At 25.8% G+C, this 26,721-nt stretch overlaps 1 protein-coding gene across 1 annotated transcript in view; it reads left to right on the forward strand.

Moving 5' to 3' along the window:
• The first annotated feature begins 169 nt into the window (after positions 1 to 169).
• LOC129984116 (general vesicular transport factor p115-like) overlaps positions 170 to 26,721 on the forward strand; it is a 34,456-nt gene continuing 7,904 nt past the window's right edge. Inside the window, exons 1-17 of the mRNA XM_056093898.1 lie at positions 170 to 307; positions 4,155 to 4,241; positions 5,526 to 5,664; positions 7,135 to 7,238; positions 8,431 to 8,589; positions 9,509 to 9,629; positions 10,117 to 10,298; positions 11,654 to 11,729; positions 13,049 to 13,113; positions 15,613 to 15,701; positions 17,194 to 17,348; positions 18,255 to 18,460; positions 20,355 to 20,465; positions 22,161 to 22,282; positions 22,366 to 22,547; positions 24,615 to 24,730; positions 26,111 to 26,249. Of these exons, the coding sequence (XP_055949873.1) occupies positions 230 to 307; positions 4,155 to 4,241; positions 5,526 to 5,664; positions 7,135 to 7,238; positions 8,431 to 8,589; positions 9,509 to 9,629; positions 10,117 to 10,298; positions 11,654 to 11,729; positions 13,049 to 13,113; positions 15,613 to 15,701; positions 17,194 to 17,348; positions 18,255 to 18,460; positions 20,355 to 20,465; positions 22,161 to 22,282; positions 22,366 to 22,547; positions 24,615 to 24,730; positions 26,111 to 26,249 (2,131 nt within the window). The 5' untranslated portion in view covers positions 170 to 229. The remainder of the gene's footprint in view (positions 308 to 4,154; positions 4,242 to 5,525; positions 5,665 to 7,134; positions 7,239 to 8,430; positions 8,590 to 9,508; positions 9,630 to 10,116; positions 10,299 to 11,653; positions 11,730 to 13,048; positions 13,114 to 15,612; positions 15,702 to 17,193; positions 17,349 to 18,254; positions 18,461 to 20,354; positions 20,466 to 22,160; positions 22,283 to 22,365; positions 22,548 to 24,614; positions 24,731 to 26,110; positions 26,250 to 26,721) is intronic.

A 26,721-nucleotide genomic window follows, 5' to 3' on the forward strand; every position in this document is an offset into this window, starting at 1 on the left:
TGTTTTAATTCTAAATAAAAACTATTTTTGGAGGAGATCAGAAAGTTTAACTTAATAAAATTTAGACAGCCGATGTTCAGAATGCAACAAAAATTAAATTTCAATAATTCATACATTTCTCCCCGGACAGCAAAACGGAAGTAGCCCAAAATACCGGACGTTACGAAAGTGAGCCACGCAGCAACAAACAGTACTTACATTTTCAGTTTGTTTGTTTGTTTGCTTGGATATGGAGTATTTTAAGAGTGGGTTGAAGTCCGTCTTAGGTGGCCCTCAAGATGCCCAACAACCTACTGCTGCAGAAACTGTATGTAAAATCTGATATTATTACTTACTAATTGAAGCTAAATAGTGAAATACTATCATATTTTTTGCTTAATTAATTAGAAGCAGAATTAGCTTCAATGTTCCATTTTTTATAATACAAAATTACGTCTTTACTTACGAATAATTAAATCATATTTGATTAGAACAATGAAAGAATTAGACGTATCAATTAATACCTGAGTTTGTATTCTGTATGTGATGCAATATACCGGCTCTTAATTCACCACGTTCTAAAGTGACGTGTTCAAACGTTGAAAACATTTAGATGATAGCAACTGTCACCCTTGCATTTTTTTAAAATATTTTTTTTATTAACTGCTGATGAATTCTTTGATTTAAAGTCCGAAGTAATTTCAAAATGCACATCTAAGCATTCAGACTCGTTTTGCGATTGCAAGACGGTCTTTAATTTTATTTATTTGATTGTTTTAGCCACAATCTATCCTTATCAGAACCGAAAATTTTTTATTGCTTGTATAAATGTCAGTTTTAATCTTATGTAACATTGCGCAGAATTGTTTTAAATTATATAATTTAGGCTGATATTTACTTCCAACATAAATGGCAGAACTGAAAGGTTTTATACACAGAGAAAGATTTAAGTATGCATATATTACCATTTTTTTAATAAAGGTTTTTTTTAAAAATCATTTAAAGAAACAGAATTTGATTTAAAAATCATTTAAAGAAACAAAATTTGATGAATTTAGTATAGTAAAGATTACTTTATATTCAGTTACTAAAAGGCCTATTTTTATTTACTTTAAACTTGTCAAATATATGATCTTTATAATGTTTAATCTATAGAATTCAAATTGAAAAGCATTTAATTATTTCTCTTTCATAAAGAAATTCTTGCTATTTTTTTCTCTGTTTACTCTGTTCTATTGACCATTTGCATTTCAAAAGGACCTATTAAATTTTCTTCAAATAAATCCATTTATTTTATTTTGATAATTATAGATTGATTTTAAGTATTTGAATAAAATATTCTTAGTGAGATACAAAAGTTTTCTGAAGGGGGGGGGGATCCAGAAAGCTTACTTCAAATCCTAATAAGAATTTTGGTTATTTACTATTAATCCTAAAGTTTGATGTTTTGCATACAAAGTATTGCGATCATCAAAAAGTTTGATAAATTTCTAGATTTCAAACCTTTTATAAATATGAAAAATTTATTTTTGGCGTTATGTCTGTTTGTGTATTAGATAACTCAAAAGTGTTTTAAACTTGGCAAAATGAAACTTGGATAACTATAAGACAGATGAACTCAATAACTATAAGACATAAAAACCTAGATAGATAAAATTTGTTACACAAATTTTGAATCTAAAATGTAGATTTTTTATAAAATTTGGAACTAAATTTGTCAAGTTGACCATCTGTTAAATCTATACTTTTGGATACTTTAATGTATATGCAATAACTCGCAAAGTATTAAATTTTGCCTTTTTTTACCATGTCAACTTTTTGTTTCAATCAGTGAGGAAAATGGTGTCCATTAGTATGATAAATTCAGTAAACATGCTTGCTACATTGCTAAAATTTATATTCATAAATATTGTTTGCGAATGTCATACAAGACATTCACAGCTTTATCCAAGATCTAAAATTTATTTGTAAGGAGGATCAGACCTTTATTGGAAAGTGTGCAAAATTTTTTTAAAGGAGACTACTTCAGTTGTTTCTTTTTGGTATTCTTTGCTTGGATTGATTTTCAGTTTCTTTTTTAATTGTACTATTTTATTTTAATTTAACTTGTGGAATGTTTTTGAATATGTTTAGTAAAAAAAAAAATCTGAATGTTTTTTTACCCACATACTGTATAAAATCAAAACTGGCTTATGTCTATTTAAAGGATTTCCACGTCTGAAAGTAGACTACACAGAAAGCTGGAATTTTATATCTTTGTCTTCATAGCATAAAAACAAAATCTTATATTCATTTGAAAATTATAGATGTATTGTTAGGTTCCGAGATTCTCCACACTTTTGTGCATGTTTTAGGAGATATTTATTTCACCAAAACAGAAGTAAAATGTAAGAAAATGCATCAAATGCCAGGGAAATTAAGGTAAAAGAATTCTAAAAATGTGCATATCTTAACCTTTTGCATAGTTAAACTGTCTGAAAGTTTTGGAATCACTAATGAATATGTCTCGTTATATATCATTTCTACTGTAATCATTAATAATTATAATCATAAATTTCTGTAGTATGAACTGCTGTGAACATATTCCAAAGTTTCCAAGAATAATCTTATGATAACTTTATAACATAAGTAAGACAAACAATTTTTAAAGTTTTAATGTCTGTAAAATCTTAAGAAATGTGGATTAAAACGCAAGATTTAAATATAGTTTAAATTATAATAAATACAGATTTTGTAAAAAGTTACTTTTTAAAAACTGAAATCTTTCCCCTCTCCTTTCAAAATTTTGAATTTTTTTTTTTAATCTAAAGCTACAAGATCATATCAAAATACAAATTTGTCGCTCGTATCATTTATATTTTTTCATCATTGTTCAGGCATTTTTAAATCGTACAGCTAAAAATTAGTTATTTAATGTTATATATAAATTCTATAATTTTAGATAACAGCGCCATGTATGATTATTGATTTAAGCAACCGAAATTCAGCAGTTTGGAATCATTTAAAACCTTATTTCCATAGTATTCAATTTTGGTACATCAGGAAATAACTGCAAATATTCTTACTAATCACATGAGTGTCTGCTAGCTTCACTATATATCTGATTCTCTTTCTATAGACAGCTATTTCCCAGCTTTTACATGTTAAGAAAATCATTTACATTTTGTTATACATAAAAGGAAAATTAATCCCAGGAATGTCATTAACTTTTGCTGTTTCCGGTTATTTGCAGTTAGTCTGTTTTTTCTGTATAAAGATATATGGCTTTTATATATCCTAACAGTAGTGATTTATTACCCATTAGAACATACACCTGTGTTTAGAATATGAAGATATAATGGTGTCATTTTGATCTCATAAATGGATTGAATAAAAAAGACAGTTATTATTTATGTTATCAGCTTTTCTCAGAAAGAAATATTGACAATAATATATTAACTTTTTTCAAACAGATAAGTTGAATGGAAAATAGTTGTAATTTTTAACAGGAATAAAGGAACTGGAAGAATTCCATGCCTTTGCTTTTCTATGTGTTTTCTTATATTCATTCCTTTCTTAACCATTCCATTCATTAATTCTATTTTAAAAAATATTTTTAATATTTCTTATCCATTTTATCCAATTTTTAAAAATATTTTTTAGTATTTTACAAATAAATGCAAATTATTACAATTAATAAATAGAAATATTTTTTTATATCTTTGTAGCTAAAAATCCTAAATTTCTCTTCAGTCTATTTGTTTTTCAATTTTTTTTTTTTTTTTTTTTTTTTTATACATATAGACTATTCAGAATTTGAAATCCTAGCCTTTTCATGAGGTTGAGTCCAGTCACCCAGTTTTCTCTGTTTTTACTGGTCTAGTCCCTTTTTTCTAGACCATCCATGAAGAAACAAGAAGTACCTGGAGTAGTTTTTAGAAATTCCTATAATTTATTAGCAAAACGGAAATAGTGGGATACAAAAAGGCCCAATAAGTTTGTGCAAGTTTATGATTCAAAGATGTCATGTTATTTTTAATTTTCATTCATGTTTATCTAAAAATGCATAAGAAAGAAAAAGAAATATGCCTGTGTATCTTTATTAATTCTTTTCCAGAACTTATATTAAATAATTTTTTTCATGAGACTTCATTCCAATCTTTTTGCCTATATTTATAAATTTTATATTCTTCCAGATTGAAAAATTGGTTGATAGGGTACAAACATCAACTCTTCTCGATGATAGGAGAGATGCTTGCCGAGCCCTCAAGGCTCTTTCTAATGTAAGTAGCATCTGTAACTTAATTCTGCTTTGTTTATTTTTCCATGACTTACCCTAAAAAATGTAGCAAATATAACTTTAGGCCTCTAAACAAGCAGCTTAAATGACATTTATAAACAAAGTTACAGTATTTAGCACACATGTTTTGATGACTGAATTTAATATAAAAGTAATATTTTATATAAGTATATATGCTCAGGTGTAGAAGCTGTGGATGGGAAGAAAGGTATCCTTCTTTTTCTACACTTTTATTTCAGATATGTAGAATTTTGTTTGTAGAATGAGGGTTTTTTTTTTTTTTTTTTTTTTACTTCTTGATATACTGGTTTTGTATTTTTGTTTGCTTGGTTTTGCCAAAAATAATATACTATTTTTTAAATGATTCATTATATAATTATTAATTATTTGGTAATTTAAATAAAATCTAATTCTTTATGAACTTTCTTATGATTGATTTGAAAATTCCATAATATTTATAATAATGAACTCTTAATATGGTGGATAATCAGTAACTAGCCATTCACCCACTGTATGAAGAGTATTAATTAATATCAACCAACTTTAACCTACGTCTTATCGCACCAAATGAAAATATTTTAAATTATGTACGCACACTAACACATAAAGCATTCTGATTGATTAGCTGTGCATGTAAAGTTGTTAAAAGCTTGAAACTTCTCCTTATTTTCATTTTGTGATATCTTGCAAAAATGGAGAGAGCAGGAAGCTATTGATGATATATTTAGAATTCGTGAACTTGCATTTACAATAAAAATTGGTAAAAATTAAGTTTAATTGATCAATAAAAAAAATTTCTGAAATCAAACCAATGGTTGGGATTGGTCAAATAGTTCTTCCATTCTTGTAATTTTTTAAAATATATAGATTATAAATTAAAGACTAAATAAATGAAAGTATTTAAAATAAAATTAATTATATTGTGGGATAATAAAAGAAAACTTGTAGACAAAAAGTATTTCAGTAACTGTTTGTATATTTTGCATAAATTTTCTTGTATTCATTTTTTTTTCAATATGCTAATTCTAATATTTATTAATAGGGTCTACATAATAGTGTAATATATCTTAGTGCAATTATTGCAAGCAATTACTATAAAAAAATTTTGTTGACAGAATATAAAAATAATGCCAGCATTGATAGCAGTTCAGACCTGTTAGTGGAATAATATTTAATATGCAGTTGAAAATATTTCCATATTGTTTTTAAGTATATATATATATTAGTAATATGCATTTTTTAAAACTCTCAACATTAACTTTTGTAGAAATTCCGCTTGGAGATTGGAGCTCAAGCAATGGATGCTCTTATTAGAGTCTTGGAATGTGACAGATCTGATAATGAAATATTAGGTTATGCTCTGGAAGCGATTTGTAATGTTATCAATGGACCAAGAGATGATGAAGGTATTTTTTTTTCCCCCTCTTTCTGCTCCTTTTCTTATATTTTTTCTCCTGTCCACTTTAGCTCCTATCACTCGTTATTGTTGAATTTTAATTATACATTTGCCTTTTCCTCCTCTTTTTTAAAATAGAAAAAAAAAGTTGTAAAAATTGCCATTTTTTTTTAAATTTAAAAATATGGAAATATGCAGAATTAAATTCATCAGTATTATAGTGCATATAAACTTCAAAATTATATGCACTGATAGTTATTGGAAAAGGTTTTAATACCAATGAAGAATTATAAAATAATAACTGGATGAGATGCCAGAGGGATACTAAGGCATTACTGTTCTGCATAATTGCCAAATTAGTAAGATATTTATCATAGTATAAAACAAACTTCTTAATTCTGGCTTGGCAAAAACTATGTCCTTGCTTCATTTAGTCTCTTCTTGGCTTGATTTCCATGGTCTAAAAAAAAAAGTATTTCTGACAAATGTTCTTTTATTTGTGGGGGAAAAGGGACTAATCTGAAATCAAATCAGAGCTATATAGAGGATGTTATCCTATCTCTCATGAAGCTTTGCATCACAGCTTGAGTACAACTGACAGTATGAACCTTAGCACAACTCTGCCCAATCCTAAGTGCATTTCATTGCTTGTTGTCATGATTTTTATTATATATCTATCGTAACTCATATGGAGAAATGTTTAACCCATAAAAACCCTGTTATGCTTCAATGAGAGACCAATTTTCAAGAAATTGTAATATTTCCAATTGCTAAAACTCATCCAAATTCATGAATGAATTTTTTTAAGAAATTTATTGGGATAATTTATACCATATAATTTTATGCACCAAAATTACGTCATTGAATCAGTATGTCTAATAGCCTTTTTTTTATTGATCAACACTTTTAATTATACCAATGATACATTATTTTTTAACACCAAGTCACAAAGTATTACTGAAGAAAACTGACTATATTTTTAAAAATTATTTTTACTATGCTAGGCAATTTGTGCTGTCTCCATCGTCTTTCCCAATTTCATTTTTGCATAAATATGGTAAGGAAAACTGCAGATTATTATTCACTGTTTAAGCTAGTAGCTCTATAAAATCTTCTCATACTTGACAAAAAATGAGGACAAAAATCATGTATGAAATATGATTTGCTATTTAGAAATATTTCAGAGTTTTATTTATATATTTAAAAGTGCATGGTCAACTATTTAAACCAATGTTACCTAAATTAGTATTTTTCTTAGTTTGGACTGAAATTGTATATTAATAATATTTGGCAAATGTAGTGCTAATGAATATCAATATTCTTATCATCAATGTTCTTATAGTGATTTAGCATGCTTACTGTTATATATTTTGATAGTGATGTGAATGTTAATTATGATGTAATCATTATCATAAAATTACTAATTAGAGGGAAGAAATTATCCTTGATATGAAATTCTTGATATAATTTCATTATTCAGGTCCAGAATATGTTAATGGCAATAGAGATGATCTTGGATTGCAGTTCACAGAAATTTTCATTAAAAAGAGTGAAAATGTTTCTTTGCTGTTGGAACTGATTGAGGTAACTTTTCTCTTTTTTTTTTTTTTTTTTTTCTGAATAAACAATTGGATATCTTTATTTTCCCTGTGAATGGTGTGTTGTAATTTTAAAGTTTATATTTGAAAAGAACTGTTAAAATATTTTTTTTTAAAAGAAATAGAGCATTCATTATATAAAATGCATTAAAAATTAAGATTAGAAATAAAACAAATAATAGCATTTGAAGGAAATAGCAGAAAATGTCCATTTCTAAAATTAAAATCATATTGTATAATTTAAACAAAAAATTACATTGGACCTTTTTAATCTAATTTGTCGCTGATTTCAAGATTTCATAAAATTTTAAATTACTTGAATATTTTGATAAAGTTCTGTTGAAAACTCAGTTAACTTTAAATATTTTTGGCTCTTGTTGTTATCACATTCACATGCATTTGGATTTATGGAGACATGCTTTGTTTTAATTTTTGTGTTACATTTATAAAATGCTAGATTAAGAGAAAGACTAATTGTTATTGCTTACTATTTGTTTCAGGAATCCAAACGATGACTTTAATTTTATTATAGGAAATTATAATTGAGAGGGGAGGGGACTGATAATGCAGTGAATAAATAAGATGCATATTTTTTTTTTCTTTCTTTTTGTTAGGCTTTAACTTCTGTTCCATTAAAATGTACTTTCTTTCAATTTTTTTTTCTGTGCTAGTCATTTTTAATTGTACTATTTTATTTTGAAATTTATAACTTAATTCATATGGCTAATTCAATTTTTTTTTGATTAATTGTAGTTACTATGCTACCTAATTCCATCGATAATTGGGATTTACAATATTACTAAATAAATCTAAACAAATCCTCCATCTTTCATTTTATTCCTGTTTTAAGAAAATCTTAGCTTTATCATGTGTGCGTAACCACAATGAATTTCCACATCTGAAAAAAAGAAAATATATATAAATTTTTGTAAGTCATCTAAGTGTGGTTGAAGCTGGTTTTCTACATTACTAAAGGCAGACAAATCAATCTGGAAATTTCATGATTGCAGTCATTGTTAATTTTATAAAAGTAATGATATTTTGAAATTGTATTTATAAAATTTTAAAATGAGACGAGGCATTTACATTATTTCTATATGTTTTCTTTTAGTTTAAATATATAAATATAGTAAGTTTATAATGTGGCTGATTCTATAAATTTGCTTTCAATATGGCAGGAATATGATTTCAAAGTGCGTTGGCCAATTGTTCGCCTCCTTAGTGGACTTTTAAGCCATAGGCCTAAAGAATTGCAGGAATGCATTTTGGTGAGCCCAATGGGAGTGTCAAGATTAATGGATTTGTTGTCAGACACAAGAGAAATCATAAGGAATGATGTAAGTTACCAATCTTCTTAACAATCATATGTCTATGTAATTATAGGCAGTAGGCTGTGTAATTATAAAAAAAGCAGTAAGGCAATAAAAAAAAGCTCATTACCTAAACAAACAACTTGTATTGAATGACAAGAAAGGGGGAAAAATCTTTTTAACATTTTGATTATTTACATTTAAGAAAATCAGCATTTTGAACATGATATATCTGTCAAATCACCTGTTGCTCCAATCTACCTGGCAGTAGCTCGGAAATTGTTCATCTAATCAGTTTTTTGTTACGAGTGCTTAATTTTGTTGATATATGTTTTAATTTCAAAGTATAGTTTCCATTTATGTAAGCATTTATTATGTACCAGAAAAAAAAAGAAATTGGAATGCATAAAAATTCTTTTGAATAAAAAGTGTGATGTCTGTCTCAGAAGGAATTCAATGCACTAAGGATTAAGTGTGTTGCTGTAAATTCGATTTCTAAAATGTGGATTGCAGTATTTAAAAGTTTAGGAACTCCTCCGCTATGGAATAATGGGAATTAACACAAGTTAATTTTGCTTAGACTATCAAACAAAGAAAAAGATGAAATATTATAATAAATTCGTTTTAAATTATAAAATTGTATTTGATATTTTAATTAAAAAAAGGTTTTTGTAATTAATATATACATACTGTCATCAAAAATTTATTTCCATGCCTGTAGAAGTTTATTAAAGTTAAATATTTTGAGTGTTATCGAGATATCTACTAAAAAAATAAATTTTGATCAAATTAAATTCATAGAAATTTAATTATTGAATTCTCTATTGTATTGAATTTACCAATAAATTAGCAATTCTTTAATTGCATAGTTCTTATGATAATTTACAAATTAACATTCCAATCAAAAATTTTGTTTGTAAAATATGCAACAATCTTTTTCATGTAGACATTATTACTGCTGGAACATTTGACAAAAAGCAATGCCAATATTCAGAAAATAGTAGCATTTGAAAATGGTTTCGATAAACTTCTCCATGTTATTTCAGAAGAAGGATACAGTGATGGCGGTAAGTTAGTTTTTATTTTTTGTTAAGTGACATTACATTTGATGACTTTTTGCTCTCAACTTTATTTATTGCTTGTTTGCGAAATCATCAATAAGAAAGTTCATTACAATTTTGATGCAGAATTTTTATTCTGTATGTTTGTCATCCCCATGTGAACAAATGTCCTTCTGACTATAAAAATTTAATATTTATGAACATGAACATTTTTAAATTTCAGTTTTAATTTGCTAAATGTAATATTTTCTGGTTTTATTCTGATACATTTAAAGTTTTGTTTGTTATAAGTGGTAGATTAGATAAGTTTTGACTTCATTTTTTTCATTGTAGTTCATTGATATCCAGGCATTAATTATTACTCCATGAAATGACTTTATTAATTTGTTTATTTTTAGAGATTGATGAATATTTTGATGATTTCTTTATTTCTTGAATTATTGCTTTACCATTTTATTCAATATTTATATTCATTATTTCATATTGTTTCCAGGTGTCATAGTTGGAGATTGCTTACGAGTGATGCTAACTTTGCTGAAAAATAATACTTCTAATCAAACATTTTTTAAGGAGGGTTCCTACATCAAACATCTCACACCATTTTTTGACTTGCAAGATTCTTCTGAAAGAGGCTGGACTCAGCAAAAAGCTGTAAATACTCTGATGATGTTGCAGGTACATACTAATAAATGTATAAAAATTTAATACATTTTGCATTTACTTTATTAGAATTGCTCCCTTTAAAGGTTTGTATACAAATAGTATTAATCATGGTAGAAACTTTGATTTAATAATGGAACTTATTTAATTTTAAGTAATCTGAATTCATTAATTGATATAAAGCTGAAAAATGAATTGGAAAGTACAAAAAGGAAAGCAATGTAAATGTACTAATATTTTAATTAAATTTTGGTTCATAAATATCATAGAAATATCATTTTTCTAGTGATTTTTTAAATATGTAGTACTAAATATTTTAGAAAATATAAAAAATCAAAAATAATTTGAATTGATACACTTTCAAAATATATCGTATGCTGATTATAATCCTAAAATGTAAATTGTCATGTAATCATGATGCATGAATAGAAAAAGAAAAAAAATTGTGAAACTTCTGGCCTAAAAAGATATTTGAAATGTAACATGTATATATTTTTTTTTATTATTAGAGTATTTAAAGTATGCAATTATTTAGAAAAAGTATACTTTAGCTAATTATAATATATAAGTGAACAGATTTATTGTTGATGGTATGGCATTACACTGCTGTCCAAAATTGAGATCACAATCATGTCATTCCTCCAATGTAAGGAAAATCGGCATTTTGATGGAACATTAGGCAACATACGCAACTGCATATCTTTGATCTCATACTTATTATGCTATAAGGCATTATTAATGCGAGATCCTTGAAACCTGTGCAAGTCTTTTCCAGCTCTCTGTGGGCCTTGACTTCTATTCTGTGGATGATAGTGTGAAGCCATACAGATTATATTTTTGATGGTTTTCTTGAAAATGAGAATATTTGCCATATGGACTGGTCTATGATGTTTCTGAATCTCAGTCCTATAGTACGTGCTTCAGTTGATTTATGCCATTACACAATGCCATTCCCATTGGATCCTTCAGATATTAAAAGCTGTTCTTTTAGAAGAATGGTATTTATTGCTACAAGCATTTCTCATTATTCTCATTAACAGTATGATGGCTTGTTGTGAGCCTTGTATAAATGTGCATGGTAGCCACACTCCATATTACATACACCTTTCCTGAGATATAATGCATTATGATACTTTTTAAAAATATATAACTTGTATCCCAACTATCAATTGCCTTTTTTTCCCCATATATTACTATATGCTCTCTCTCCTAGTAATATCTTTCTGTGCCAAATTTCATTACTATAAACCATATGCTTCTCCAGTTTTGATATTGTATTCTTGGTTTTAATTTTGAAATGCAATATATATTATTTTTTAGTTACATTATGATTGTCAAATTGCTTTGATAATAATTATTTTTATTTTTAGATTGTAAGAGTTTTAGCATCTCCAAATAATCCTCAGCAAGTTACTTTGGCTGCACAAAAAGCAATGTATCAGTGTGGTGAGTAATTAAGTTTCTTAATGTTTCATCAGTAGATATTTTGTTAACTCATCATCTTTAATGCTTATACATTTAATATTATATATTCGAAAAACACTATTTTTTTTTAATGTGTAGAAGATTTATTCCTTAAGCAGAAAATAAATTTCTTTTGGTTTTTAGTTTGTGTACTTACAGTAATAAAGAAAGATGTGTTTGCAATCAATAGGACAGACTATTATATCTGCAGCTACAAAATTTGGAATAGATATACTTTTAAGGGTGCATTTTTTGTTGTTATTATTCAAAATATTATATTGTTGTAAGAAATAATTTTCATTGTTGCTATTCATATTTCAGCCTATATTTTCTTTCCTTCACTGATAATGAAAATTATGATCTTTTTCCTTTTTTGAGCAAGTTTTCTGTTTAAAGCATGCTTTTAATAAAATTGGAAATTTTATTATGTTACTGTTAAATTGCAAATGAAAGACTAAATTTATTTTGAATTAGAACTTTAATATGATTTATTGTAATCTCATTTGAAAGCTAATGGAATGGGCAAGCTTTTGAAAAATTGGACATATTATAACTAGGAAAGTATTTGCTATATTTGTTAAAGATTTTAGCGACAATTCACTTTTGCATTTAGCTACGTTTTCGGCCCTTATAGCTTGACTTTAACTCCAGGTGTTTTAATATTAATGATGTCATTTTTAGGACTTTTTCTCAAAGTATGCATTTGTGTAGGTTTCTCAGAAACTGTAAATTAGTATGATTTCATGATTGATAGCATAATTACTCTATCGGCCATAATTTACAAATAGTAAGAGATGGGATAGGCCTGCTACAGTGATGGGCAGCTCTTCTAACACCCTCTTTGTTTGGCTAATTAGGTCAAAATCATAATGTATATTTATGATTATTCAAAACATACATCTTAATAACTAAATTTTAAAATTTTTATTTTAACATTTCTAATTTTTGAATCCTGCTATTTAAATAAGGAATTGTGTGACATGTTAATATTTTGGATGCAATTACAATCTTTTTCTAGTTTCCACTTTAATGAAATTAATCAAATATTGATGTTCCTGTGAGAAGAGTAAGCAAAACAGAACTTCTTCTAGTCTTGCAGTAATTTATGACAAGTTATCTTACCATAAAACCATGTATATTGCTATTGCTTTCTTTGTATGAAAATATTGAGTTATATTAATTTCTGTTAACAAAAATCAAATTTACTATTATTAATTTAGTAATAATAATGATATTAATTTTTGTTAATAATAAACATTTTTTTGTAATGAAATGTTAAAAAATGATCTATTTTGTTTTAGGTTTGCTTGAGCAATTATGTTCGATTTTAATGGCATCAGGTGTGCCAGCTGATGTTTTAACAGAGGTATACTTTTAGATACTGTCTTATATTGATTTCAGTCTTTTATTTGACTAATCATATTTTTCTTATCTTGCTGTTTTAAGATATCTGTTCATTATTTTGAATGATTGAATTGTGACATTGTAAACAAAGTGTCATGTGAGTCTAACAGACTAGGCTGTACAACTAACAAAAAAACAAAAAAAAAAAAAAGTAATTATAAAATGGGTATATTTAATTTTAAAAAATACTGTACAACATACGATATTCTAATTTGAAACTGTTATTAAATTTATTTCTGGACTTATTAAATCATTTATTGACTGAATTAATGAAAAAATTGAAAACAGGTTTGTTTAAATATTTGCTCTGCATTTTATCTAAATACATCAGCTTTCTTTTTTTTTTTCCTACAGGCTTTTATTTACATAAGGATTCTAAAGTTGGAATTTTGTAATCAATTTTTGATACTCCCATCCTACTATACAAGAATTTTGAAATTTTCTACACTGTTTTCTCGGTGACAATATACTGTTTTAATATGGTTCAAAATTTAATTATCTCTACTAATAATAAAGATATGTGTTTGTACATGCTTATATTGATAAGATTGATTGTTAGACCTAGAGCTACCAAATTTGGCACAAATACACTTTAGAAAATGAGAATATGCACTGTAGAGTGCTTTTTTTGAAATTTTAATTAATTACAACTAAGTAAGCCTTTTTTTTTTAATAAGAACTTCCAAAAATGTTAAAGCACCAAAATGATTAAAATTCAAAAAATTATCTTTCAATTATACTAATTTAGTTTCACTATAATATTAATTTAAGCATATTTTTAACACTATATTTTACAATTCTAAAAAAAAAAAGTTTTTACTTTGCAAAAAATATTTCCTCCTAGATTTTGATTCTGTCGTTGGTATTTTAGATAAAAAATTGCCGCTTATTTTTCCATATTGAGTAGACTTGTATCTAAATTATGTTTTTAATATACTTTTTTAAATTAACAAGTAAGCAAATTTTTTAAAGTATATCTAATTTTAAACACTGGTGCTCTTTAATGTGATGTAATTGGATATATAAAAATATATCTTTTAAAATTTGATTTATAAAAATATGTTTTTATCGCTTGAAAATTGCTTTCTTATTGTAATACACAGAAGTTTTTGAATTGTTCTCTGAGTTATTTCACAAATTATGGAAAATATATTGTAGCTCGCATAAAACTTCAGTGCCAAAAAATTATCTATTTTTCCATGAAAGTTTTTGTATTAGCTGAAAGTTAACCAATTCTAAATTTCGAATTCAAATTTTTGAAATAATGAAAAATTAGGAAAATACATTACACAGTAAACAGAACTATGTAAGAATTTTAAGATATCATGTATCTTAATATGAAGTTTAAAAATTGTTTGCTTAGGAGTGCATTAAGAGGAAACTTCATAAAATATTTAAATGAAAAATTTACCAATCCTTAATCCTGGCAAACCTGCTGATTGTCAAAGACAGCTAACTGATTAATTTAATTGAATTTTAATTCCGTATAAGTAGCATGCAGTGAATTTTAAAAAAATATAGCAAAACTTAAATCACTGTTTCATTTTGTTTTTAACAATGAATTATAAATAAGAGTAATTTTAAAAATTGCATTTTAATACATTTAGGAACTTGTTTCATTAAATTTATTTCATTCATACACTCATTTACCACATCATATGAGATATATATGAATTACTACATCAAGACTAAATAACTTTCACTATAGAAAGAGGATATAATTAACATATATTGCAGTATACAGAATAACGAAGAATAGAGTTTATAACTGAAACCTCTAACTTAATTCTAAAATTTTGGAAAATGAATGTGGTTTTAGTTGTTTCCTGTTCAAATATTGGAAGTTCTCTTGTGAACAGATAAAATGATTGGAAAACAATTCATGACTGAAATAAAGAGAAAGAAAGTGTTATTCTTTGAAAGTACTGAAATATCTTGTGGTCTTTAAGATCAAAACTAATCATGATAAAAATGGTAGTTTTAATAAAATTTAGATTAAATTGTTTCGCATTATCAAATTATGATACAATTGGTAAAGTTTTATAAATTAGCAGACATATCTTTTAGCTGTGGCTTTAATTAGATATTTCAGTACATGCATATTGTTTTTAATTGGAAAAGGAATTATGAAATGAATGTTCAATTTAATTGTAGAGTTTTTATGAAGTATTTCATTCATTTTAAATAATAAGAATGTTAAGTTCTCACTCTTTTAATTATATAAATTAAAAATTCAAATTATATTCCTTTATTTGGTTAATAGAAATATGTAAGAAATCGTCAATATATTACATTAGACCAATGTGAATTTGTAATTATTATAATAATATATAATCTGACATGTCCAGATTATATGTGATAATAATTAACTGCATAATATTTTGTAATGATTGTGTAATAATAATTATTATATAATCTAACTTTCCTAATTAATTATTAATCAATGCAATTTCATTTTTAGACAATTAATACTGTTGGAGAGCTAATCAGAGGTAACCATAGTAACCAAGAATATTTTTCTACTGTTTGTGCTCCAACCACTCCGCCAAAGTATGTTTTTATTATAAGTATAATAAATTAATTTTTATGCTCATGTAGTAATAATGTTTATATTCCTAATATCATTATAGAGTGATGTTTTTAATTTTGGTATAAATTCATGCAGCTCTCTTATTACAAATATATTTTTTCAATTGTTGATCTATTAACATTGATCTATCATAAATTATGAACTTTGTATCAGCATAAATTCATTCATTCTCAAAATCAGATATGTAAATAATATTTTTGTAATATTGGAGTTGTATTGTTAGATCAATCTTAAATTAATATTTTGATTCTATCTGTTGTCATAACTTCATCTTATTCTTAGAATCAGTTTTTAATAATACCTTAATTTTTATAGAAAAACATAAATCTATCACCTAAACTTACAGTAAATACCATCAAATTGGTAAACTTGCTCTTCTTTTCACTTATATGAATTGTAGAAAGTATATATTTAATTCACAAAAGAACATGTGTCCCTAATAAAAAAGCTTTTAATGACATTAAAAGAACTTCCTTACCATTATTTTATTTATATATCATGACATCTGAAAGATTCCTGAGTTATTGATCTGGATGATTTAAAAAATTTAATTTGAACATTTATAAAGTATACCAGTTTCCTTAGTCAAACAAATTTATTATTTTAAAAAAATGCAAGAACTTTGGCAAAACATAACATAATATAACATAATATGAAAATTGTTTACCCTGACAGATATCAAGATATATATAGAATTTCTGAGTTTGAGATTTCATGTGTTTCAACTAAAAATTGGTTTCCTAATAATAAGGAAGATTTTGTTACAGTAGAGATAATCTGGTAAACTTAAGAAATTTAGGATAAATCTTTTCTTGAAGGTATCAGAAAATTCAGATTAACGAGTAGGTAGCTATTATTTTTTCTGGATAAAATAGTTTAATAAAATTCCTTTGACCTTCATAGTCATCACATAAGCATGCTAAAATGATAAATAATGTAATATTTAAGACTAATAATTGCTAATCTGCAGTATCTTCTGGAAAATCAATAAATGGTAAATTGTCTCTTAAACACCAGAACTTGTTTCCTGAATATTTTTTGATAGTAAAACATAATTTGCTAATAGTTTTCATTTCTTTAGTTCAGAATACTCATACATTTTAAGTTTGTAAAATCATTTTTTTAAGGTATTGATTTTTTAAAAAATTGAAAGAAATTATTTTTCATTTCCAGAGGGTTGGGAATGATATTTTCATGATGGCTTCTTTCAACATATAATAAAGTTTATTGAATATAATGGAAAATTTCATCAAATATTTTGTCAAATAATAAAAATCATTAAACAATTTCATTGCATGTAATATAGTCTTGTTATTTATATTTTTTCTGACTATTTTGAGTTTAGCCCTTTTAAATTGTAGGATTAATGTCATGGTATTTTTTTATTATTATTATTATTCAATGCATTTTTTATAAGCTTTCTAAATGTAGTGATTTTTCTTTTTATGATAGACCTGCAATTGTTGTTCTTTTGATGTCTATGGTAAATGACAAACAACCCTTCAACTTAAGATGTGCTGTTTTATATTGTTTCCAGTGTTTTTTGTACAGAAATGAATTAGGTCAAGCACAAATTGTTCAGACTTTGTTACCTTCCACTACAGATGGTTAGTACTTAATTTTTTTTATAGGAAAAAGAATAAGATAGTCAAACTAACAGCATATCCAGTTTTTTTTTTTTTTTTCATGTTTTTTCATTCTATAAAAGCAAATATTTGAAAGATTTTAAAAAGTTTTAAAAATCCAAACTTTTGTATTGAAAAAAAGTTGCTTTTGAATTAAATATGCAGAATGTATATAATAAACATGCAAAACATAAATATATTGTGGGATATATACTGCAACCTGATTACAATTTAATTGATAAATTATGTTTAAAAACATATAAGTAAGGTTTATAATTGCTGCAATTGTATATAATTAAGTTGGTAATTTTAGGGTTCCGTATGATGTATCTAAATTGAAAATAAAATTTATTGCAGCTTAATTCAAAACTATTAAAAAACTCACTTTCTGATTTTGTATGAAACAAATTTCCACACTTATTTAACTTAACCTGTTTACTTTCTATAAAATTAGAATTTTTTTTTATTCTGCTTACTACTTTGTGCTAGTTTTGAATTATTATATGCATAAGTGTTCTCAAGATGAGGCACTATTTTATTATTATAAGAATTTAACTCTCAGTTAGGTAATAATATAATTTGATTTTAATTCTATATGCATGGTGCTACTTAGATTGATTTCAAGATTCCATAATATTTTTAGTAATTAGTTATAAACTGAAGACTGAACAGTAGAAAACAACTTAAATAAGATTATTGCCAATGAATAAGATTCTGTAGATAAGATGCAATAAATATGATTCTTTATAGTCTTTAAATAAAAAGATATTTTAAAAAATTGCTTTTATTCACTTAATTGTAAAATGCATTTGTAAAAGTTGCTTTATTAAACGTTTTTAATTTGTTTATCAAAATATTTATCTCTAAAATTTTCTTTTCTTACTATAGTAAATACAGTTACTGTGGGGCAACTTCTGTGTGGCGGCCTTTTCAGTATGGATTCTGTATCAAACTGGTTTGCTGCAGTTGCCTTATCTCATGCTCTTGTTGATAACCCAACACAAAAAGAGCAGCTATTGAGAGTACAACTTGCAACTAATGTTGGAAACCCTGCAATCTCTCTTATAAACCAATGTGCCATGATGTTACAACAAGTAACTATATGTGAAGAAAATACTTCACACATTATTTTTAGTAATTGAATTTTTTTATACAGGAGGAATTATCAGCCACATATTTTACTTTTCGAAACCTAGAATTTTCAATTTTTTTACTGAAACTGTCTTTCTCAAAATTTTTCTGGTTTAAGATTTCTTTATAATCGTCAAATTAGAATTTTTATTTGAAATAATAACTTGCCAAATGTGTCAGTTTGGACATTTTGTTGCAACTCTAACAAATGATAATTAAATGTTTCTTTTGTGAAACCTTTTTTATTATTTTTTTTTACCACTAGCCAAAATGGTGAACTTGGCAACCACGCCTTAGTTTAATTCTGTCTAGAACAAATGTCATTATGGCATCTAATTAATTTTGTGAGTTTGTATTCAAAATATTGAGAATTATATTTCTGACAGTTTAATTTTTAAAAATTTATTAAAATAAATCTAGTTATTATAAAAATATTAATTTTTTTAAGGTGTCTATTTAAAGTCAGATTAGAAAAAGAAACTAAATGCTTCCTCAGAAGGATATGCATTAATTAAACTAATTGTATGTTGGAAAAAAAAATGCCTCTAAAAAAAGTATCATTAAGTTTAACAGTTTGAAATCTGTTCTTTGTAAAACAACTACTTTTGTATTTTTTTAAATAAAAAAAAATATTGGTCAGATATTTCTATAAAACTTAGTTAGTCAAAATTTTATGTAAAATTTTTTAACGTCTTGCCCTTAATACAACTTTTTAAGAATGCATCTTGGTCATTGCTTGATAAAATTTCACATCAAAGTAATACGAGTTGCCATTGAAAAAACCATCATGCACTCAATTAAATTTACCTTTCTTCCTATTAACCATTCTCTAGCTGGTTTCAGTTCCTTTCAGTGTCTATTGTTATGGACATTGGAATATTTTTATATTTAATGACATTTAAGATTCTAATGAAGTATTGGGAGATTTAAATATAAAACCATCGTCCTGATAAAACTGGACATTCTTTTATTAGCCCCCAAAAAAAAATGGAAAAATCAGAATTCTCAGAAAAAAATGTCAAAAATATTAAGAAAAGAGAATGCTGAGTAATATTTTGAAATAGTGTAGTGAATATTTGCTTTCAAAATTGCACTTTGTTGAGTGAAATTGTTTGAAGATTTAGACACCACAAGGTTATTGAAAATCATGTTCAATTGTAAAATGTTTATTTTTCATAATTTTTTCAAAATTTTTCTTTTTGTTTTAAAATATAATTACTTTACATTAACATTCCGATTCCTTTAAAATTATGTCGGATCATATTATTTTCAGGGTTTTTGATATGGAATTGCAATTACTTCTAGTTTATAGTAGGTTGAATTTGTGGGAAAGTATCTTTGTAAAATATGAATTAATTTTTACTTTGTTGTATAAGAGTAACATAATTTGTCACCTAAAAATTTTAATGAATCTTCATGCAACTATGTTCTCTCTTTATATATATATATAAGAGGGGGAGAGAAACACTGTGATTGTAGTTTCATTACCAGACTTCTGAAATTGTATCAAATCTACTGAAGAGTTACATGTCAAGCAATCTATTCATTTTGTATATTTAAAGGCATTTACTCAGAAATGAAACAAGTCATTATGTTCATACACAATAAAACTTGACACTTGAATAAAATTTAATACAGTTTAGGGATTAATCAGTTCAGCATTACTTATGTTGTCAAGGGAGTGGAGAAACTGCTTATTTTTTGAGAAAAATCACTATTTGGCTTCTTCAAATTCAAATGTAATAGAAAAGTCATTCAGAATTCATTCTGTATATATTTTCTCCTTCTATTTCAAAATTGATTATTTTCAAGGTGAATAAATGCATTTTCATCCACTTTTATTTATCTTTTCACTAGGGTGGAAAACTTCAGACCAGATTGGGACTTTTGATGTTAATGAGCACTTGGCTGGCTCACTGTACAATAGCTGTTATGCAGTTTCTTAGCATACCAACAAACATTCCATTTGTATCCTTTATATTAATATATTGAAATAGAAATATTTTTATAATTCTTCTGGTAATAAATAAATTTTCCTTGTTGCATACAGCTGCATAGAATATTTTTTACTTTCCACTAATTTGACTTTTAACAAAGAAAATGAGCTTTCTTCAAAGTAGCATTCAAACATCTGCATTAATGTTTCTATATAAAAATAGAGGGAAATATTGGGAAAGAAATGAAATTGAAATATTTTTGAAAAGTTATTAAATATATAATTTTAAAACATAATGCTTTGTTAAAAAAAAATATAAGTTATGTTGAGATACAAGTTTATTTTCAAAATTTTAGCATTAATAAATCATAGATTTGAGCTAATGATTCAAGAATACTGGTTTAGGTTAACACACACATTTGCATTCTAAGAAAATGCTGCTTCACAGTACTCAAAATAAACAACTAAATTTCATCTTATTGTTTTAAAATCAAAAGTCATTTTCAATGCTGAAGTTACAACTGTATTAAGATTCTCTGGTGCTTACTTTCCAACCTTGGTATCAGAAGCTGAAATTACATTGTTTTTCATTAATAATGCCATGATGACTCCTTCTATATAAATCTAGTTCATAATTTCAAGGCTTCTCTTCGTTGGCATTAAGCATAATTGATTATCTGAGTAGAGTGTAGTGTTTCATGATCTGTGTGGATTACATCTCTGTAAATAAAAGTGAGAATTCATTAACAGTTTAATTTTAAATTTTCTTCAAATTTTGCTCACAAATATTATCAAGCATATTGAATGGGGCAAATAATTAATTAGTTTATTCTTTACCGATTTATATTTCATATTCACAAATTTTATTTTTTTATGTAGTATTGCTATTATTATTGAATGAAATTATTTTAGATATTTCAAATCATTTTATTTGTTTGCATCCAAATTGCCTCTTCCAAAATTTTCTCGAAATTTGTATCATCTTTAAAAATTATTAGAAACTGATATAGGAAAATTAATTTTTGGTGTGTTTTAATATAATGCCAATGAGAAACTATCAGATTTAAAGATCATTTGGAGCAATTTATATTCTCAACTGAATTAAATATTAAATTGCTGGCTGTAAAAGAATATTTAATATTGTATAAAATATTTTAAATAAAGATATTTTTGTATTAAAAATCTTATATATAATTTAATATATAATAATACGCTATGTATTTTATTTTATATATAATAATGCTATTAAGAAATAAATTCCTTTCATCTGAAATAGCAAATTAATAAGAAAATTTGAAAACTTTTGAGATTTTTGATAAAGAAAGAGGAAAAATATTTTTCTTTTTAATTAGAAAATAAAACTTAGTATACCTCAAGTTTTTCGCAAGAGTTTCTATTCTTTCTGTTATGATACTTTTATTAACAGTCACTAGCAAATGGAACAGTTAAGTGATTAGAACAGACAAATGAGTTTTTCAGGAAAATGAAATCTTGATTTTTTTTTTTTTTTTTTTTTTTTTTACTGGACAGCAATTGCATCGGAAAATTCTACTGCTATATCATTTATATTGCTTATGATGAAAAGGTTGTAAATAAGTTATAATTTAGAACAAGAAAATGTTTAAAATATGAAATAATATTTGGATAAAATTGCCAGAAGTATTTGTAGAATTTAATTATAGTATTAAGTTAATATTATTTTACCATTTTCTTAACTGCAAATTCAGTTGACTTCCCAAGTAAATCTTGCTGAAGGTGATGAACATGAAGATTTAGTGCAAGGGATATGTGCTTTTCTTCTTGGTATATGTATTGAATTCAATGATAACTCTCAACCCAGTTTTACTAAGTAAGATTTATCTATTGTTTCCAAACTGTAACTTTTAATTTTATAAACTTTTTTATCATTTCTCATTCATGCTTCAATTTCAGAGATGATTTATGTCAGCTCATTGTCAAACGCATAGGACTTGAAACATTTTTAGACAAACTTGTTGCTGTAACAAAGAATGAGTATTACAGTCGAGCTGCTCAAAATCCTCATCTTAAATTCAAACAGCCATCTGAAGTCTTATTTGACTTTGAATTTTGTAGATTATTTAAATCATTAGAAGGTATGTTTCATTTCCGTCTAAATTTGTTTTGTTGTATTTATAATTTTTATTGGCAGTAAACACTGGATCAAAAACTATGTTCGTTTGGTTGGTTGGTTTGTGTGGTTTATTGGTGCAAAAGCTACATTTGGCCATACTGCGCCAATCAAATCAAAAACTGTTACAATTACTTTTTAGTTTTTTAAAAATAAAAATATTTTTCATCAGTGTTTAATAAATTTAAAACTCAATATTTGTGACTGTAATGTTGTAATAACCTTGAGATTTTGAAGAATTTCTGTATTTTAGTTTTCTCCAAGTAGGGAAATAAAATCGGAACTATGTCTGTCTGTAAATGTGAAGTACGAAATTTTATAAATAGGTCCAAAATTTTAGATATGTTATTACATTTTGAACAAAATCTGTCAACAAGAAGCCTGTATTTACATCACAATTGTAAATTCATTCCAAATTTTGGGCCTAGCTGGCTAAAAGGAAAAGGTTCAAATGCATGCTTCACTTCCTTCATCATGCTGTATTGTAAATTTATAAAAATGTTGATAAATAAAAGCCTTTTTTAAAAATAAATTATGGATTATCAGTTATAAAATTTGAACATATTAATCATCCAGTATCTATGAAATATTTCAGTATTTGTTTCAAAAGTTTTAACAAAGTTCCTGTTAGTTGATTGAATATTTAATTAATTTTAATTTCCATCAACTTTTTTATTTATTTACTTATTTTTGCTTTCTGTATTATTTCACCAATTTTGTCTTAGTTTGAAGCATGCATAATGATATTTTGATGTGCATTTTATTTTAAAATATATTTTTAATCTATTTTTCAGTTTTCTTTCTCTCACCGTTCTTTGCATAACTTAAAGTTTTGTTTGGAACCCTATTTAGATATTTAATGCTTTCCAAAATGAAAGTGGAACTGATAGCATTATTCCACTAGATAATTTTTTAAAATGCTTTTGTAAGGAAGGGAGTTATGTCAGAAAAAATATTGTGTAAAATGATCAATGGGATGTGCTCTTGAGTGAAATAGAAATAATAAGGCAAGCAACATCAGTATACAATAATGAAATTATGATCAACATAGGATATGGGAATCAGCATTTTCAAATGTATTTGGAACTAAGTATTTCTTCATATTATACATTTTCCAGATATAATCATTTGTTTTAATCATAGGTATGTTGACATAACTGGTATGCTTTGAATTGTATGTTACACTTTGTTCTTAGCATAAAATCATTTTAATATTGCAATATATAATGTATACTCAATCTTGTGTAATTTGATTTCTAATTTTGGTTTGACTTAGGACATAAATTGGACTGCTGCATATTAAACCTGTTTGAAGGAATCTGTGATATGGAATGGCTTATTTTGTCCCTTCTATTTGACTCAGTAACTCGCCTGTAACTATTTTATATCTAGTATCTTCTAACATATGGAGGCATCTGCCTGAGAAATCTCAAATTTCTGCCATGGGAAATTATGCTATTAGAACTATAGTCCTTCTTTAATTTGGGTGTATGTAAAATAATGATTACAGAAGCAAATTATTCTTAACTTTTATTGAACATCTAGCAACTTATACGCCTTCTTAAAATAAAAATAATGGATTTGATAATATTTATTGAAATTGCTCATAATGGGCTTATCTTTTAAAATATGATTTCTTTATTATATTTATTAACCATAATTTAAAACTCTTATTTGAAAATGAGATAAATTTAAAGTGGCAGAAATTATCAAAACATTACCCTATGGCTGCTTGGGAATACAAACTCTTTAGTTGGAAAAAAAAATGTGATTTACCACTTCAGAATGGTATGAATTTATGTTCATAGAAAGAATTAAAATAGCAATTTCTGATCGTAGCAAGGATACAAAGCATATTACTAATCTGTTCAAAAATATAAAACATCCAAGATTTTTTTTTTAATTATAAGAATATGAGGCTACATATAATATATAAAATGCATATAAATATAAAATACATGAATAGAATTTAGTTTGCTCTTAAAAATTTTCTAAACAGGAAGATTCTGTAATAAATGTTTCATTTATATAGGAACTGTCATCAAAGCTGTCCAGCCTAAGCCCAAACTGTTAAATGGCCCTGAATCATCTATGACTCCTGAACAACAGGAGTTGCTGAAGCAGTATAAAGATGTTATTAGGGATCAGGTAGGGTGATCATAAACCTATTTTAGTTTGAAAAAAAAATCTAAAGTAAATTATCCATCTTTTTTTCTATAGATTGTCCTGTCTTCCTATGCAGTAATTTTGCAAAAAGTTTTATAGTTTATGCAGCCTTTTATTGCAATTTGATGGAAATAATTTATGATGTGTTTCCTTCTACTGTTTGCATCTTACTTTTTTTGCTGTAGCCAAATATAATTATTAGATTGAGTAGTCAATAATGTAATAATTTTCAGCATTTGTTATTAGTTTTCAATTTCAAAGTAGTAAAAATGAACCATTTTAGGGGTGACAATGTATGCTAGGATTCACTTTTGAAATGAACAATGTGAAAATGAATTTTTCAGTAACTGGTTTAAAATATTTTTTTATTATTATTATTAATTATTTGATAGCCATCATCTAAATGATTTGTCGACTCTTGATATTTTCAAAACAATAAAAACATTTTCATATCTGAAGTAATTTTTTGTTATAGCATCTTTATTATTACAACTTAAATTGCAATATCAAAATGTAGAATTTTGATCTTTTGCATAATGTTTTTTTTTTTTTATAAAACTCTCTTCAATGGCCATTCTCTATTTCTCATTATGAAAGGTGTTCGTTTTTTAAAGTTAAAATATTTCTTAACTTATTTAAAGTATTTAACCTAATTCATTTGCATGGCAGATTTTAAGAATTGTTATCTTAAAAAAAAAATAATTTAATAGAAAATTTCTTAGTTGTTTTGCAAAAAAAAGATACAACTTGTGTTAGCTTGACTTTTAATTTTTCAGATATAACTTTTTAAATTTCATTTTTTAGTTCAAGATTACTGTTTCTTCATTTTTATTGCTGTTTCTTTTTCTTAGAAATGTTGCATAAAATATTCCTTTACTATTATGGTACTGCTGATAAATATTTTTATTTTTTCTTATTTTGATTTTTTTCTTTTTCTTTTGATACCTCTGGAATCTGGTAAATTTTAATTTTAAACTGCTGTTTCTAATTACTTGAATTTTTCTGCTTTTGTTAATTTAATAATACACTTAGTTTGATGCAATAACTGAATGAAGTGCAATAGTTAAAATGTGTAACTTTTGAGATGTCTCTAACTTATTTTATGAATTTTCTTTAAAATTGGAAACTATTAAATTACTTGCAGGTTGTTTTCACATATTTTATGCTTGCCTCGATTCTTTTGATTAATTCTTATAAAATATTTTAATTTAAAAAGAGAATTCAGCGTACTAAAATTTTTAGCTTGTTTAAAATTGTAATTAATATAAATTTTGTCTTAGGAAAAAACTTCACTCCCTCCTCTCCTTTCTGCAGTGTAATTTTAATGAAATTTAATCTGTTGTTCTTTGTTACATTTTATAGGATCAGCAACTGCATGAATTAAGAAGTCAATTCAGTGAACTAAAATCTCAGTATGAATTATCAAAAACACAAGTGGAAGATATGTCAAGCACAATTCAACAACTTAAAGATCAAAATGCATTATTGAAAGCTCAAAGATGTATGTTGTTTAATAATTTATAAATATTTAATTACATTGCACAAACAGTATTCTGATTTTGTTTTTGGTATGTAAATTGGTATTACATGCTAAATTGTTATTTATGTTATTTTGCATATCTTATTATATAATATGATTAAGTATCATGAAAATATTCCTGAATGATTTTTTCAACCTTAATTAGTGTTTCAAAACTTTGTTACTGGTGGATATATATTATGTAATGCCATGCACCATATGCCGATTGTGAAACCTCATATTTCCTAAACAAGTATTTAATTGCAAAAAAGACTTTAAGCCCAAGCTCTGTAACAATATTTTATTAACTCACTAGCTGTCTTTGGCAATCTGCTAGTTTGTCTAAAATATTGGTTGAAATTTCAAATAAATATCTTGGGCATAATGTCATTGTTAAAGATCCCATCAACTAATTATTTTTCAGCATTAAAATTGCCATAAGCCTTAAAGTCAT

Source organism: Argiope bruennichi, chromosome 9 (assembly GCF_947563725.1).
Source record: "Argiope bruennichi chromosome 9, qqArgBrue1.1, whole genome shotgun sequence".
NCBI classification, from domain to species: Eukaryota; Metazoa; Arthropoda; class Arachnida; order Araneae; family Araneidae; genus Argiope; species Argiope bruennichi.